Genomic DNA, 17,106 nt, shown 5'->3' on the forward strand with positions numbered 1-17,106 from the left:
CTATCTGTTATAATGGGAACATTTTTCAAAAGTCACACCAAATCCAGAATCAGATCCGGATGGAAATAATTTCACTAACTTTTGTTGACAACATCATAAAGAAGCTGTATACCAAGTTTGAAGTCAATCGGAAAAATAGTTTCGGAGAAAAAGACGATTGAAATTTTTTCACCATAAGAGCCCATGTTAAATTTTCTGTAAGTTCCCGGATCCAGAAGAAGATCCTGATCAGCATGTGGACATTATGTTTTGGTCATCTCCCCATCAGGGCTGGACTGTAGAAATTTCAACGTGATATAATTTATATTTACTGAGTTATTGCATCGATCCACTTCCTATCTCTTATAATGGGGAAATTTTTCAAAGTGGCACCAAATCCAGAATCAGATCCGGATCCAAATAATTTCACTAACTTTTGTTGACATGATCATAAAGAAGCTGTATACCAAGTTTGAAGTCAATCGGAATTGTAGTTTCGGAGAAGACAATTGAAATTTTTCTAACGGACGACAGACGACGACGACAGACGACAACAATAGATGCCACCGAACGCCGCATGGACAACAGTAGGTTACAGCCTGTTGGCGGTAAGCTAAAAAGAAAACAAACTGAACCTCCACAAATCTGAATAAATACCTAAAAATATCGATACAGTACTTTTAATATTGATACAGTATTGTGAAATGAAATATGATATATTGCAGAACTGATATTTTCTTACAACCCTTGGAGCGACTGTACCACCCAATAATGTCCCCCTGGGCTTAATAATTATAACAATATTCTGGTTCTGGTTCTGATTGAGGCCAGCGTGGCTGAATATGGAGGAGGTGAATGACAACATGAGTTTAGATGAAAGGAGGTTTCCACGATCACTTGATCAACTCTGGCTTTAATTCACTCTGCATTAATCCTCCTTCGGACGCACCAGTTACATAAACCTGGATTAGCGTTTTCATCTCAACACTGACGCTGTGACATCATCAGATTAAATGTTCAACTGGACTCAGAGGAGGAGCTGATCCAGATCAGATGGACCGGATCCTGGTCCTCTGGTTCAGAACAGACTCAGGTGGAGTTTGTGTTCCGCTGAACAGACCTGGGTCATGCTAGTGTCCCATTAGTAGAAATAACAGGACTCACACAGTCGTCATGGAAACACACAGATGACATCATTAACCCTCCGGTATCACAGACGGCCTTTAACCACCTACAGCGCATAATCTGCACAGTCATAATAATGTCAGGATGGTTTTATACAGTTGGTTTTGACCTTTTTTTTTTAAGCTTTTTTTTTTTTTTTTTTGTATTTCATCAACTTGAGCCATAAACAAAATGCAAAATACTCAATAACGGTCACATTTTAACCCTTAAAATGACAGGTTTGTAATGGAAACAAACCATATTTTTTATGAAAACTACATACTACATAAAAATTGGAACAGTAACATTGGTTCATATCCATTATTATTTTTGGTTCTAGGTCAAATGTTAAACGTTAAATGTGTCAGTGTGTATTTTGTACACACTTGGTAGAAGGGTGTTAGTGTAGGAATTGAACACTGTTTATTATGGGATGGATTTAGTTTTTCCAGAATTTAAACAATCAGACACAAATGAATACTGTTGAATTCTGACCTAAAACAAACTGTAAAATAATCTGACCTTTAAAAACAGGAAGTGTAAAATGTGTATAATATGCTCACCTGGACACCAGAGGCTTAATTCTCCATAATCTGTATGATTTGTTTGTACTTCCTGACTTCCTGTTTGTTGTTAATGAAACTTGAGTTCCTCAAACCCACTAACTCAACATCATCATGTGCAGTTTTAACAAATGGCTTCAGCTCTAGAGTCAGAACTAGGGATTCAAATTATCGATTAATTCATTAATCATTAGTTGGTTGACCTCATTGATCGATTAACGATTAATTGATAAGCGGTGATTTTCCTGAGAACCTGAATTTCTTTTTCAATACGGTCTATAGGAAAAAGCTAAAATTATTTTTATACTTCATGATAAATCCATGTCATATTCCTTAATGATTGATTTATTGAACCATTGGATACAGTCAGTGTTTCCTGTGGAATTCATCTGTTGGTGTGGCAGTCTGTAATGAGGGGGTGCACGCACATGCGTTTCATCGGGGGGTGTTACTCCACCGCACTGGAGGATGTGTGCGGGATGGTTGGTAACCTCGTGCTTACGTGTGTCACTTTCCATCCTACTTATAGTACTATAGGGGTATGGGGCGGTGCATTCCGTGCCCCCGCATGAGTGAAAGTGAAACTTTTCGCTCATTTATCTTTTCCTCCTGAAGCTTCGCAAATGCATTACAAACCTGTGTCCTGGATCAGGAGCCTCGAGGATGTTTTCAACTTCTGTCTCACTGACCGTGGACTACACCAACCTCTAGGGAAAACGATCCGATACTGACCCTGCATTTGTGTGTGTATTTATTCAGGGGTGCACCGCTCCCACAAACAGATGAGCCGGTCTGTGTTTGGCTCCACCATGTCCATAAAGACATTCTAACTCATCAACGCCATGATTCGGTTCGATGACCGGCTATCCCAGCTGTGGCGTCGCAGCGCGGACAAACCTGCAGCCTTCAGACACGTGTGGACAGGCGGACAAGGGCAATTAACCAACAATTAATAATTTAATCGAGCAAATTCTTATCAACAATTAATCGTTAGTCAATTAATTGTTTACATCCCTAGTCAGAACACAATAAAATGTCTATGTTAATCCGATAAATGGGTTCAAATATGGTCCTATTTTATATGTTACAGTGGGTGAAGGTGGACGTAAATGCATGTATTAATACTGTGCCCCAGGACAAACACAGCCCCCCAGAGTAGGAAGAAGAGGAGGAGAAGGAAAAGGAGGAGGAAGAGGAGAAGGAGAAGGAGGAAGAAGGAGGAGGAGGAGGAAGAGGAGGAAGAAGAGGAAGAGGAGAAGGAGGTAGAAAAGGAGGAGGAAGAGGAGGAGAAAGAGGAGGAAGAAAAGGAGGTAGAAGAGGAGGAAGAGGATTAGGAGAAAGAGGAAGAAGAGGAGGAAGAAGAGGGGGAGGAAGAGGGGGAAGAGGAAGAAGAGGAGGAGGAAGAGGAGGAGGAGAAAGGATGGAGAGGAGGAGGAGAAAGGATGGAGAGGAGGAGGAGGAAGAAGAGAAGGAGGTAGAAGAGGAGGAAGAGGAGGAGAAAGAAGAGGAGGAGGAGAAAGAGGACGAAGAGGAAGAGGAGAAGGAGGTAGAAGAGGAGGAAGAAGAAGAGGAGGAGGAAGAGGAGTCAGCAGTGCCTGAACCCAGACGTGGGCCAGGTGTTCAGTCCACTGTGTTCTGCAGCTGAATCTGTGACATTAAACCACATTAGCGTCAGTTTGTCATAGAACTGATTCATTCTGTTCACGTCGACTATTAAAACCTTTAGGACAAACACACACTGGATATAAACGTATCATCATGATGTCACCTGTCAGTTTCTTATCTGACATGAAGATGGAAGGAGTCTGCTTGTCACCACAGAGACAGAAGTGCTCATCTTTGGACAAAAGAGGTGGAGCTACACAATCCTGAGGTAAGCTAATGCTAATTGATAGCCTCAAAAACAGTTAAATTGATCAAACACTGAATAACAAAGTCCTTTGAAAGTTCGTTAGTGGAACCTGTGAACCATAAAGTCTGCAGAGGCCAGCACCTAGTGGCCGTCAGTGGTATTACACATGGACGAGGCTGTGGGCGGGGCTTCATGTGGGGTGTTTTTGACCCAGTTTCAAACAGAAACTGAACATTAATTTCACGACGACCCCACAGGAAGTTCACCGTTTCAGACTGAAAATTCACTTTCAGTTCAGTTTTTAAAAAAATACACCTGAGCAAACATCAAACCGACCTGTCTCTCAAAAAACATACACTACCAAAACGGCGGCTTTTCATTGAAGGGTGTTACCATGACGACGGTGCGAAGGTCAATATTAAGCAGAACTGGCTTAATATCGCCGCTTTTAACAGTGCGAAAACTCTGGCTCTAGCATGAGCTTTAGGGTGGTTGTACCGAATGTGGTCTAAACCTGTATCTGGTCCTGGCCTACCAAACCCTGACTCATGACCCCTGACCCCAACAGGACGTCACACCTGTACTGATGAAAATGCAACTTTGCCCATTCCAGAGGTTGTACTTTGACAAACGGATTTAAGGTGAGACCGCAGTAAAAGTTGGAAGAGTCTGATTCTAAGACCATGATGGGGACAACGCCAGAAGTCACGAGGTTAGCTGAACTCTGTTTCCATGGTGACACAGCGTATTCTGATGTTTGCCGTGACATGGATGGATTCTCTACGACTGGTTACGACCGTCAGAGAGTCGAATACATTCAACCTGAATGAGCTGCGGTATGTCTCATCCTCAGATATCTGAAGCTCACATCAGTATGGGCTCTTGGCCCGACCCGAACCACGGACCCACACCCGACCACATGCGACCCAAATGCCCGTCGGTGCATGTGCACAGAAAACCTACCTGAACCTCAGGTTGTGGATAGCGGAGCTTTACGAGCTCTTCGGAGCAGAGACGATGATGATGAGGGCTTGCATCAGGACTGTGATCTGAGACAGGATGGTGTGGTGTGTTGTGTGTGTGTGTGTGTGTGTGTGTGTGTGTGTGTGTGTGTGTGTGTGTATGATCCTCCTGTCAGCTGATGTAAAGCTGCACTCACTCTGCATCAAACACACTCTGAGTCCAACAGCTGCCCAGCAAAGCCTCATGACAGGAAACAGAAAACAGCACAAATCCCCTCAGGATCAGCCCAGGACATGTTAGCTTGGCTTAGCTTAGCACAAACCCTGCACACAGGGGCACACTGCTAAACTAGCCTAGCCTAGCTCAGCTCCAGACAGGACACAGAACAGTGGATCTCACAGTAAAATTTACTTACTTACATTTATGTTCATTACATCCGCCAGGAGGTATTGTGATCACTTTGCTTTGTGTGTTTGTTTATGTGTTGGTTTGTTTGTTAGCAACTTTATGGGAAAACTATTCCAACCATCTTACCAAATTGTCCCCACAGATAGGCCTAGGCCCTGGGACCAACCCATTAAATTTTGGGCCAAATAGGCCAAAGGTTCAAGGTCACAGTAAGGTCACAAAATCTCACATTTTCCTCTCTCTCATCATTGAGCAATTTTCGAAAATTCATCAAAAATTTAAAACAACTCCGATTAGCCTCCAACTTGATCCACCCGTAGCTTAGAACAATATCTTGTATCTGGCACAAAATTGTCCACATCCACTGTGGAATGTGGACTCTGTGGACGTTTTAATTTAACATTGAAAATCCCATTTACCACACATTTTTCATTGTAACTCAACAAATATTGATTGGAATTTAATATAATTTGACATACACATGACTAGGGACCAAGCTTCAGCTTTTTCTGCTGTATGGAACAACCTGGAAACTGTTAAATTTAAAAGAAATAGTTGATCCTACACATGCACACCGTTCAGGGTGCTTGGCAGAGGTTGGCGTTCTCTGAACACTTGTTTCATTGTAATATGAAGTTGTTGTTGTTTGTCATTACTCTGTCATTACCTCGCCCGGAGGTATTGTGATCACTTTGCTTTGTGTGCGTGCATGTTTGTTTGTTTGTTTGTTTGTTAGCAAGATAACTGAAAAAGTTAGGGACAGATTTTCATGAAATTTCAGGAAATGTTGATACTGGCACAAGGAAGAAATGATTCAATTTTGGAGGTGATGGGGGGGGCGCAGATCTGCCTTGGCGTAGGTCTGCGGTCTCCGAGTGCTTTTCTTGTTGTTGTTTTTCTGTCCTCAATGTCTTGTTAACTATCACTAATAAAAAAAAATGTGGACAAATTGTAATAATGGATGTTTGTGTGATTAACTCTTGATAGTGGGGCAGCATAGCTAACCTATTGTGCATTTGTTGATAAAAGCACCAAAATCAGCACAGATGTAGACTGATAGATAGTGAGCAGATATAGATATTGAGCCACCTCAAATTTTGTCTTGAACGGCCATTTTTCAAGATGGCCGCCAATCGCGTTGTGTGAAAATTGATTTAAGCATAGAATTAGACACAGTTGATAAATATTCATGTTCTTGGTGTCTATTTCTATAGTTTGGGATGTGCTGAAGTCATTTTTTGTGGTTCCAGTCTGCTCAGAGGTCAAAATTTTGATTTGATTCAAGGTAGCGCTCAAAATCTGCTTAAAATTGACATTTTGCAATAATGTAATACTTTTCTGTTCAGACTGTGGAACAAGATATCAACATTAGCATTCTTACTGTTGCATTTATGAATTTATTGAAAACTTTTGGCCACTACCAAATTTTACATGCAGTTGTTTTCCACATGGCAGCAGTAACTGTTCTCTGACAGTTTATGATCAAGATATTGTCACCGGCTCATGGTTCTTTCCAGTGATCAGAAGTCCCTTCCTGTGAGCAGTCTCCCCTCACACACACACAGACGTGTGCATTTAAGGTCAGGTTAGACTAATTATGCTAATTAGTCTAATTAGAATATTATGTCTTGCACAATTTCAAGTACTGGTTCTTCCCTGGTCTTTCCTGACCATTTACAGTAGGTGGGGGGCTTAATATCAAATACCACATTAGCCCTGATTTTCTGGGTGCTACAAGATATCTAAGCACTCCTGTGTAATTTTGTTGAAAATTTTTTTGTCCAAACACCCCCCGAAAATACTTTTTTAACTCTGAAAATCGCAACTTTCCACAGATTCTCCACTCTTTTGTCCAGTGCAGTGTGTAAATCTGTTCATGATGGGACATTTAATGATCTTGTCAGTACCATATTGTATTGTAAGAGTACTTCGTACTATGAACAGTCTAATTGTCAAGTTCATGTTGGGGGTTAAGGTCACCAAAATGCCTTGTTTTTTCAAAAATTCATACCATTCCGACATTTATCAAATCTGTCCTCAGTTCTGTTCCCTCTGGTTTCCTGGTGGGATCCCCCAAGGCCTTTGGCCCTTTACAGACACATTACGGACTAAATATTAAAACATGGACATTCCATTTGAATTTGCCGCCATTAGTGTAGAGGAAACACTAGCACACATTTTGGCGGGAATCACTAACACTTCATTCATTCATTCATTTTCTGAACCCCCTTTATCCTCACTAGGGTCACAGGGGTCACTTGGAGCCTATCCCAGCTACTTATGGGTGAAGGCGGGGTTCACCCTGGACATGTGACCAGTTCATCACAGACTGAACATATAGAGACAATCACTGTCACATTCACACCTGGGGGATTCAGATGAACCCATTAACCTATCAGTGCATGTGTTTGGATGGTGGGAGGAGCCAGAGTACCAGAGAGAACCCACACAGACACGGGGAGAACATGTAAACTCCACACAGAAAGGTCCCACCCCCATGGACTGGTGTTGGAATCGAACCCAGGACCTTCTGTCTGTGAGGCACGAGGTCTATCCACTGCACCATCACTAACACTACATTACAACCCATTGTCATGGAGCTACAAGTATTGCAACAGGACATTCATTCATTTTCTGAACCCGCTTTATCCTCACTAGGGTCACAGGGGTCACTTGCGGCTGAGATGGCTCAGTATCCAGATCTCTTCAGAATATTAATGTCTACGTGTGTGCCAAATTTCATGCTTTTATCACAAAATGCACAATTGTTATGGATATTTTGGTTAAGCTGCCCCACTATGAATAAAAAGACTGATATTTTTTTTTTTTTTTTTTTTATTAAATCAGACTTGTACTCAGCTTTTTAAAGGAAGTTTACAAGATTTTTAAGCTGTACTAACTAATATACTAACATGTTTAAGCCAGAAATGTCTGTTCAAAATCAATATGTTATTAAGTTAAGATCTGTTTCCGTGTTTTTCATTTAGACCAACTTAATAAAATAACTTAACTGATTTAAATGTGTACATGTAACAAACTTAATTTTTTAAGCAGAGAAAGCTCTTGATTTTAAGCTCAATTTACTAACCCCATGAGTCATTTTTTTTAGTGTACTAACATTGTCCGTGTTGCATTTGATGGTATCTGTATTTGTCCCTGTGAGTATTTGTGTGTATTTTGTGTGGTTTTGTGTAACTGGAGGTCTACAGGTGGAAATAAGCCTTAGGATATAATCTGACATTTTTACATTTGTTTTTACATGTTAATTAATATGCATTGTTCCTCCTTTTCCTAAATAAATAAAACTAAAAGGAAAAATGATTTTGTTCAACAGCTCAAAACACTGAGAACACGAGAGGAAATGGACTGATTTAGAAATGACGTTCTGATCTAAATGACAAAAGAACTAATTTATGTTGGATTTATAATGAACTGACGTGTACAGATGGCTCCACATTTTAGATGAAAATAATAAAGTTCTAAAAGAACCTTTAAGAGAACGGATTGACCTGTCTGTTCTAGTGGGTCCTGAAGCCGACAGATGAAGAACCAGAACCACAGACAAACACAGGAAAAAGAAAAGAACTGGACCAGTGACAGAGGACACCTAGACCAGAACCAGAACCAGAGAAGGAAATCCATCACAGCATCAGCCTGGCTCCAGCTCCTGGTCCAGGTATGGATCCAAACCAATCAGAGCATTTGCTCTTTATCCAAATACAAGACTTTTTCCAAACTGCTGTTTTCCCCAGACCTCCACCTTCTGAACTTTTAAACTTCATGTTCTTTTTTTATTCTTGTTACCTCCGCCAGGAGGTATTGTGATCACTTTGCTTTGTGTGTTTGCGTGCATGTTGTTTGTTAGCAAGATAACTCAAAAAGTTATGGATGGACTTTCAGGAAATTTTCAGGAAATGTTTATACTGGCACAAGGAAGAAATGATTGATTTTGGTGGTGATCGGTGGAGGCAGATCTGTCTTGGCAGAGGTCTGCGCTCTCCGAGTGCTTTTCTTGTGTTCCTACTGTTTTGGTTCAGATCGTACCTGTTGAGTGTAGTACAAAAGTTCATTTTAATGAATGAACAAATGTTCAGAGAATGCAAACCTTCGCTAAGCACCCCGAACGGTGTGCATGTGTAGATCGACTGTTTCTTTTTAAATTTAAGTTTCAAGGTTGTCCCATACAGTAGAAAAAGCTGAAGCTTGGTCCCAGTCATGTGTATGTCAAATTATATTAAATTCCAATCAATATTTGTTGAGTTACAATGAAAAATGTGTGGTAAATGGGATTTTCAATGTTAAATTGAAATGTCCACAGAGTCCACATTCCACAGTGGATGTGGACAATTTTGTGCCAGATACAAGATATTGTTATAAGCTACGGGTGGATCAAACTGGAGGCTAATCGAAGTCATTCTGAATTTTTGATGAACTTTCGAAAATTGCTCAATGATGAGAGATAGGAAAATATGAGACTTTGTGACCTTACTGTGACCTTGAATTTTGACCTACTTAGCCCAAAATTTAATGGGTTGGTCCCAGGGCCTAGGCCTAACTGTGGATACAATTTGGTAAAGATGGTTGGAATAGTTTTCCCATAAAGTTGCTAACAAACAAACACACAAGACAAGTGATCACAATACCTCCTGGCGGAGGTAATGAATGAATGAATAATTCACAGTAAATTCTGTTTCACTGACAAACATTTTCAAACCCATGAAAATCCTAAAAGCGCAGGAAATCACACAAACCAGTTGGACTGGATTAATTCCATTAGTGAAGTCAGACCAGCTTTGATATGTTTCCTCATGTTTTTCTGATCATGGGTCTTTGAACAAACTCTAAAACTCAACTCTGACACAAACTGTCTGTAAGACTTTTCAAGGTCTGGAAAACAGTGTTGGAAAATTCCAGACTTTTAAAGACTTTCAAGACCTGCACAAGAACCCGACCATCCACGCAGAGGAGACTCTACTGTCACAGACCAGCCTGACCCGGGTAAATGCAGACCAGCCCAACCCGGTTCAAAGCAGACCGGCCCGACCCGGGTAACGCAGACCAGCCCAACCCGGGTAAATGCAAACCGGCCTGACCCAGGTAAATGCAGACCTGCCCGACCTGGGTAAACGCAGACCAGTCTGACCCGGTTCAACGCAGACCATCCCGACCCCGGTAAATGCAGACCGGCCCAACCCGGTTCAACACAGACCAACCCAACCCGGGTAAACGCAGACCGGCCTGACCCGGGTAATCGCAGACCGGCCCGACCCGGGTAATCACAGACCGGCCCGGGTAATCGCAGACCAGCCCAACCCAGGTAAACGCAGACCGGCCCAACCCGGGCAATCGCAGACCGGCCCGACCCGGGTAAACACAGACTGGCCCGACCCGGTTCGAAGCAGACCAGCCTGACCCAGTTCTGAACATACCTGTCTGGATCTGCAGGTCTCAGTGAAGGCAGTCTGAAGCTGGTGTTCCGGTCCAGTTTGGTCTGACTCTTGGTTCTCTTGATGGACCCTTTGAGGCGTTTACTGAAGAACCCCTGGAACACAAACACACACACATGGACTGTGGTTTCATGGTTCAGTTCAGATCTTCTGTTTCTATTGGACATGTTTCTGTCTGCTCTTACTGTTCATGTTTGGCATGATGGTGGCGCAGTTCCACTTCTGTTTCTATATTATGTCTGAGCTCTGACTTTCAGGGTCAGAACCCTTTAAACCCTAAACCTAAAATGGTCTGCTTGGACTTTTTTATTATTTTGACCAAAAGATTAGAAAATATGTTGTGAGTCCGTTTGTCCGTTTTTCCAGAAGACTTTTTTTCCCCAGATCTTTCAAAATCTAGCGATCATTAACATTTTACTGCATGTTGTAATTCAGCTAAAACAGCTTCTGCTTCACCTTCTACTACAGGTATGAGTGAAATTACTGTAACGACCCAATAAAGACAATAAAGTGCAACATCTCAGGTTTCAGAAACTGTTGGAATTTTTTCCACTTGCACAAACGTGACAGTTCCATCCATCCAAACTGAAGATGTGCAGGGTGTATCAGCCCTGACACGTCAGGGTTTAAAGCAGGGGTGTCAAACATGCGTCAAGGGGGCCAAATGCGTCCCCCCAAAGGTTCCAATCTGGCCCCTGGGATGAATTTGCAAAGTGTAAAAATTCCAGTCAAGGCTGTGGAACTCATTTTAGTTCAGGTTCCACATACAGACCAATATGATCTACAGTCAAATAATAACAGCAGAATAACCGACAAAAAAGAATGACTCCAGATTTTCTTCTGGGTTTGATATGAAAAAAATAATATTACATTATGTCTATAAATAATGACAACTTCACATTTTTGTCTTTGTTTTAGTGCATGTGAACAACCTGAAATGTCTAAAGAAAATTCAACACAATTTGAACTATTTTCTTCCTGTTCCTCAGTGTTTAGTGTCTTTGTAGATCTGATCCATAATACACATGTAGAAATGGTAAGCTGAGGCAGAATATTGTTACAATTGCACTGATTTTTCTTGAGAAATTTCAGTTTTTTCAGGTTATTCAAATCTTTTTTGTTTGGATAGTTTATAAGTAAGTATTTCATAATTTAATGGGGTTTTTTTGCACTAAAACACAGACAAAAATTTGTAGTTGTCATTATTTATAGGTTATTCTGTTATTTTACTGGTCCGACCCAGTGGAGATCAGATCAGGCTGAATGTGGAACCTGAAAGAACATGAGTTTAAGAGCCCTGCTGTAGATAATGACTCCAAATTTAAATCAAAATTTTATTGTAAAAAGTCTGAATTGGATCGATACCAGATCGGTATCGGCAAAACTAATCCCCAAAAAAATCGGATCAGCAGCAAAAAAAAATCCAGATCGGGACATCACTAATCGAGAGTGCATCGATAACACTGTGCAACAAAAAGTAACTTGTCGTCTGCTACTCAAGGAATATGATGTCTTCTTAACTGATTTTTGGTCACTAAAAACGAAACTGCAATCAGAATCTGGCCATCACGTCAGGTTTTTAAGTTATATGCATTTTTATAAAGTAGCCCATATGCGGTATTTGACGATTTATTGTTACGCTATAAAACAGACTTGAATGCTTCATGACTATTTATTTGCATCTTATTTGGCTAACAATGATTGATTGAACATGTGCAATATTGAGTAAATCAAGAACGTGTATCAGAACATGCAATGCAAACTAGAAAAATCTTATTATAAAATAGAACTTAAACACTCAATATCTTAATTATGGCCAATGTCAGTTGTTTTTAAAAGTGTTTGATGCATTTACTCTTACGCTTGTGGGAGGTGTGGGTTTCTCGCTGAAGAAACCAGCAATAATCCCCCATCATATTTGAGTTGAACTGTCCTTGATACCTGTTTTCCATAACTGAAATATCTTGGTGAAACCGTTCTCCATGCTCATCACTTACATCACCCATATTGGGTGGAAAAAAATCAAGATGAGAATGCAAGAAGTGCATTTTAAGTGACATTCTACAACCCATTTGCTGATAGGCTTGAAGCATGTTGTCAGCTATTTCAGCATACTGTTCACTTCTTTGGTTCCCAAGAAAGTTCTGCACAACCAGCACAAATGCTTCCCATGCTGCAAGTTCCAAAGGACTGAGCCTAGTTTTAAACTCATTGTCTTTCACCATTTCACGTATTTGGGGCCCAATGAATATGCCTGCCTTCAGCTTAGCATCAGATTTCTCCTTGCCAAACTTCCTTTTGAGACACTGAAAACCTTCACCATTATGATCCATTGCTTATACAAAATTTTTCATAAGACCTAATTTAATATGAAGTGGTGGCAGGAAGATTTTCTGTGGATCTACCAATGGCTTATGCTGGACATTGTACCTACCAATAGTGTGTTCTAGTCTTACTGGCCAGTCTTTCACAGAGTAATGATTTCTGTCATCACGACTGTCCCAAAGACACAAGAAGCACATATGTTTCGTGTAGCCTAACTGCAGACCTGTGAGAAGGGAAACCACTTTGAGATCACCACAGATATTCCACTTGTGAACCGAGTAATTAATCAGTTTCAGCAGAATTTCCATTGACTCGTATGTTTCTTTCATTCCTACAGCATGGGCTAAAGGAACGGATGGTTTAATATTACCATTGTGGAGCAGTACAGCTTTGAGGCTTACTTTGCTGGAGTCAATGAAGAGTCTCCACTCATCGGCCACATGTTCATATCCTAGCTCATGCATAAGACCATTGACATCCAGGCAGAAGCACACATTATTTTCTGTGTTATAGAACACAGCTAAGCTTGTATGGCGATCCCTGAAGTGGGAAATTTTGGTGCCCGTCTGCAGGAGGTTCCACTGTTGTAGTCGAGATCCCAAAATTTCAGACTTTTCTTTGGATAGTGCCAGGTCTCTCACTATGTCATTGAGCTCTTCTTGACTGAGCAAGTGAGGCTTCTTTTCCTGAAATTCAGGTTCATTCATTTCATCAGCATCAGTTCCATTGCTCTCTTCATCATCAGTGTTACTCTCAATTGCAGCAGCTGCTGGAGGTACTGGCACAGGATTCTCTAAGTCATGAGGAACTGGCTTAAGAGCAGACATACAATCTGGATACACAATGCTTGACTTGTTTTTTTTAGAGAATCCAGCAATATTTGTCATACAGAAGTAGCAGTCAGAAGCATGGCTTGTTGGCTCTCGCCATACCATTGGCACAGCAAATGGCATACCTTTCCTTTTGCCATTTAACCACTGTGTAAGGCCTGAATTACACACAGTACAACAAATATGGGGTGCCCAGCCTTTATCTTGGTCTCCAACTTTACATCCAAAGTAATACTTGTAGGCAGTTTTCACTCTGTCAGCAAGGTTTTTACGCTGGCCACGTGGAGTGTATTTGCCACAAATATAGCAAAAGTTATCAGGGTGATTTACACAGCGACGCCTCTCCATTTTGCTCTTATTAGTGAAAAAGATTATGTGATTGTAAAACTATATGTTGTAAAATGAAGAGCTATTCTATGCATGAAAGACACCTTAACTTTCAAGAGCTTGTTGAGCCAAAATACTTTTATTCTCTTGCATTTACACGGCCATCATTATTATGCGGTTATTCATTAAAAATAAAGCCTATCTATAACAAGAAATCCTGATGTGCTGGCAAAATTTCGACTTCAGATTAGAACTCAGTGGACATGATATAGCCTATAACACATGTTTTCACCCCAGTAGCAAAATCTCTGTTGACCAGTGTAATCCACAATAATATTAAATATCGCAATAGTTCGCCGTATTGGTATATTGTCACAGTCCTACATTATTTATAATTAAAAGCACTTTCAAGCAGTTAAACTGAAATTCAAGCACTTTTCAGACCTTGAAAACACATTCAAGCATTTTCAAGGATTTCAAGCACCCGTACCAATCCAGTTAACGGTTAAATACACCTGTTGCAATGGTGACAGTTCTTCTACCAAACAGCGGGAACAGTCCCGGGCTTTGGGCCGAGGACCGGTTCTAGAGGCAGCTGATACCGATCTGATCAAAGTGGCTGTTGTTGAGTGGAAATAAAAGAGCGACGGCGAGCAGAGGGAAGGGAGCGGCCTCATTTCCTGAGATATTAATAACCTCAAACGCATCACCCTCCTCACTCATTGGCTGGTATCGAAGTGAAGGCTCATGGGAGGAAACGGCTCCGGAGCGTCTTCAGATGTGCTGCTTCATTCAGACCTAATGACCGATTACACAGATTGATCCTCATTATGGGATGTTTGGACGGTGCTCCCAGCATGCTCTCTGTCTGTATCAACTGAGAGTCCAGACTAAAAATAGTCCATCTGACCTGGGATCAGCCACAACTCTGACTTTAGGGAAGGTTTTGTTTGGGTCCGACCACCACATGCTGATCACATCCCAATACAAAAAACAAAGCGAAGACGTGACTGAACTAAACGTCCTGCTGTTCCACTTCTGAACCTCAGACAAGTCTCATCTGTCAGACGAAAATAGAGCAGCCACCGCTCAAATAGGAGAAAGAATCAAAGAGCAGCAGCACCGACAATAATCACATCATGTGTTCAGAATCATGTTTGGAGCATCAGGAGCATTTACAGCACCACGGTAATGACTGAAGCCCATTCAAGGGTAAAAGTATAGACACTGAGACTAGATCAGACTACATCTAGTCTGGAGTAAAGCTGCAACCGATTAATCGATTAGCTGCTTGAAGCCAATGCAAAAATTCCTGATTCGATTAATTGACTCAAATTGATTGAAGGGAGATATTCTATTACAGTTTTCCTGAATTAAAGCTTCTTTGTGTGTCACAATAAGTTCGTGTGAAATACAACAGTGGAGCCAATGTTTAACAGCAGAGAAATAAAGGAAACAAAACTTTGATTCAGGAGAATTGTGGTTGAATGATATTTTGGATCACTTTGTGTCAATGAATTGGTTGCAGCTCTAGTCTGGAGCGCTGAATGGAAATTACAGGATTCTTGTTTTTTATCTACAATTTACACAAAGTGCAGTTCCCTCTTCTGTCCATAAGGGGTCATCTTTACATGTTCATATTTAAACATTTCTGCAACAGAAAGGACATTGTGCTTGTTATTTTATTCATTTTTTTTTTTTTCTAAATAAACCTGGTTTAATTATCCTCCTCAGACCAAGCTATGTGTTTTCTGTCCACATTGGTGGACAAGAATTTCACAAGTTTATACAAAAAAAAAAAAAAAGAAAACTGTCCACCACAAAGGACATTCCATAAAAAATTTAAAAACTGCATCTGAAAAAACTGTTGCCTCATGATGTTCCCAATATACATACTTATTTAATAAAAAAGAACAAAAAAGCTGGTACTTTGCTGACATTTCCTGGGCCTCAGGAGGTTATTTCAGCGTGTATTAGTATTTTTTGAACATTTTGAGCACATTTCAACAATACAGTGATAATAATAATGATAACCGTGATAACTTTGGTCACAATAACCGTGATATGAAATGTTCACATTTTTACATCTCCACTCATTACTTAAATGTGACGGTGGACGAGGCTCAGACGTCCACACCAATGGGACACATGACAGATCTGAATGAGTCCTGATGAACAGAACTAGGACTCAGGGGACATGTTCAGGTACGCTGGGAGATTTCAGTTTCTACTCACCGGGACTTTGAAGGGTGATGAGTTTGGGTTGTCCACAGGGTTGATGGTCTTCTCTGAACCCAGACCAGAAATACTCCTCCTCCTCGGAGACCGCTCTGAAGACACCTCTGATAGGACAGAAGGAGACGGACAGTTACAGCCAATCAGCATCAGCTCGGACATGGACAGAGGACATGGACGGAGGACATGGACAAACATGTGGAGGTGGGTGGGTCTGAACATCTTTCAGTTCAGATCCCATCTGAGACAAAATGCTGCTCCAGTGCCCATGAGCAAAGAGCAGCTCCATCGTCAGACTGACCAGTGTGTAGTTGTTCACGGGTTCAGTACAGTTCAACGACAGAACACTCCAGTGTTTGACACAAACACATGCAACAGGTTCAGATGCTTTGGGAACAGAAAATAATAATAGTAGTAATAATAATAATAATAATAATAATAACTATTTATATAGCACCTTTACACAGAACCAGCACCGAAGAACAGCTGCACATTACTGAGAAGGGAAAATAGTCTAAAGCCGTCCTCCGGGACAGTGTCCTGAACCTCTCCTCTGGGACAGTGTCTCTGACCCATGAGCATCAATTTCTCTGCTAATGTTGCCCTTCTGCTAGCGTTAGCCCTTCTGCTAACGTTAACCCTTCTGCTAACGTTAGCCCTTCTGCTAACATTAACCCTTCTGCTAATGTTAACCCTAAATGATAAGTTGAAACATAATATTGTTAAAATTGCACTAAATTTTCTTAAGTTTTTTAATTTCAATTTCAGTGTTTCCAGGTTATTCACTTTTTTTTGTTTGGATAGTTTTAAAATTAAGTATTTTCATAATTTAATGGGTTTTTTTTGCACTAAAACACAGACAAAAATTTGCAGTTGTCATTATTTATAGGTTATTCTGTTATTATTTTACTGGTCTGGCCCACTGGAGATCAAATTGGGCTGAATGTGGAACCTGAAAGAAAATGAGTTTGAGAGCCTTGATCTTAGTAAACATGTCCCACTGGTTTCATTTG

General features: G+C 40.8%; 1 protein-coding gene across 1 annotated transcript in view; it reads right to left on the reverse strand.

The window, feature by feature from the left end:
* Positions 1-17,106, reverse strand: part of LOC115437529 (ras GTPase-activating protein nGAP-like) — a 74,556-nt gene that overhangs the window by 19,916 nt on the left and 37,534 nt on the right. The window contains 2 exon segments of the mRNA XM_030160757.1: positions 10,355-10,471; positions 16,094-16,200. Of these exon segments, the coding sequence (XP_030016617.1) occupies positions 10,355-10,471; positions 16,094-16,200 (224 nt within the window).

Source organism: Sphaeramia orbicularis, chromosome 17, assembly GCF_902148855.1.
Source record: "Sphaeramia orbicularis chromosome 17, fSphaOr1.1, whole genome shotgun sequence".
Taxonomy (NCBI): Eukaryota; Metazoa; Chordata; class Actinopteri; order Kurtiformes; family Apogonidae; genus Sphaeramia; species Sphaeramia orbicularis.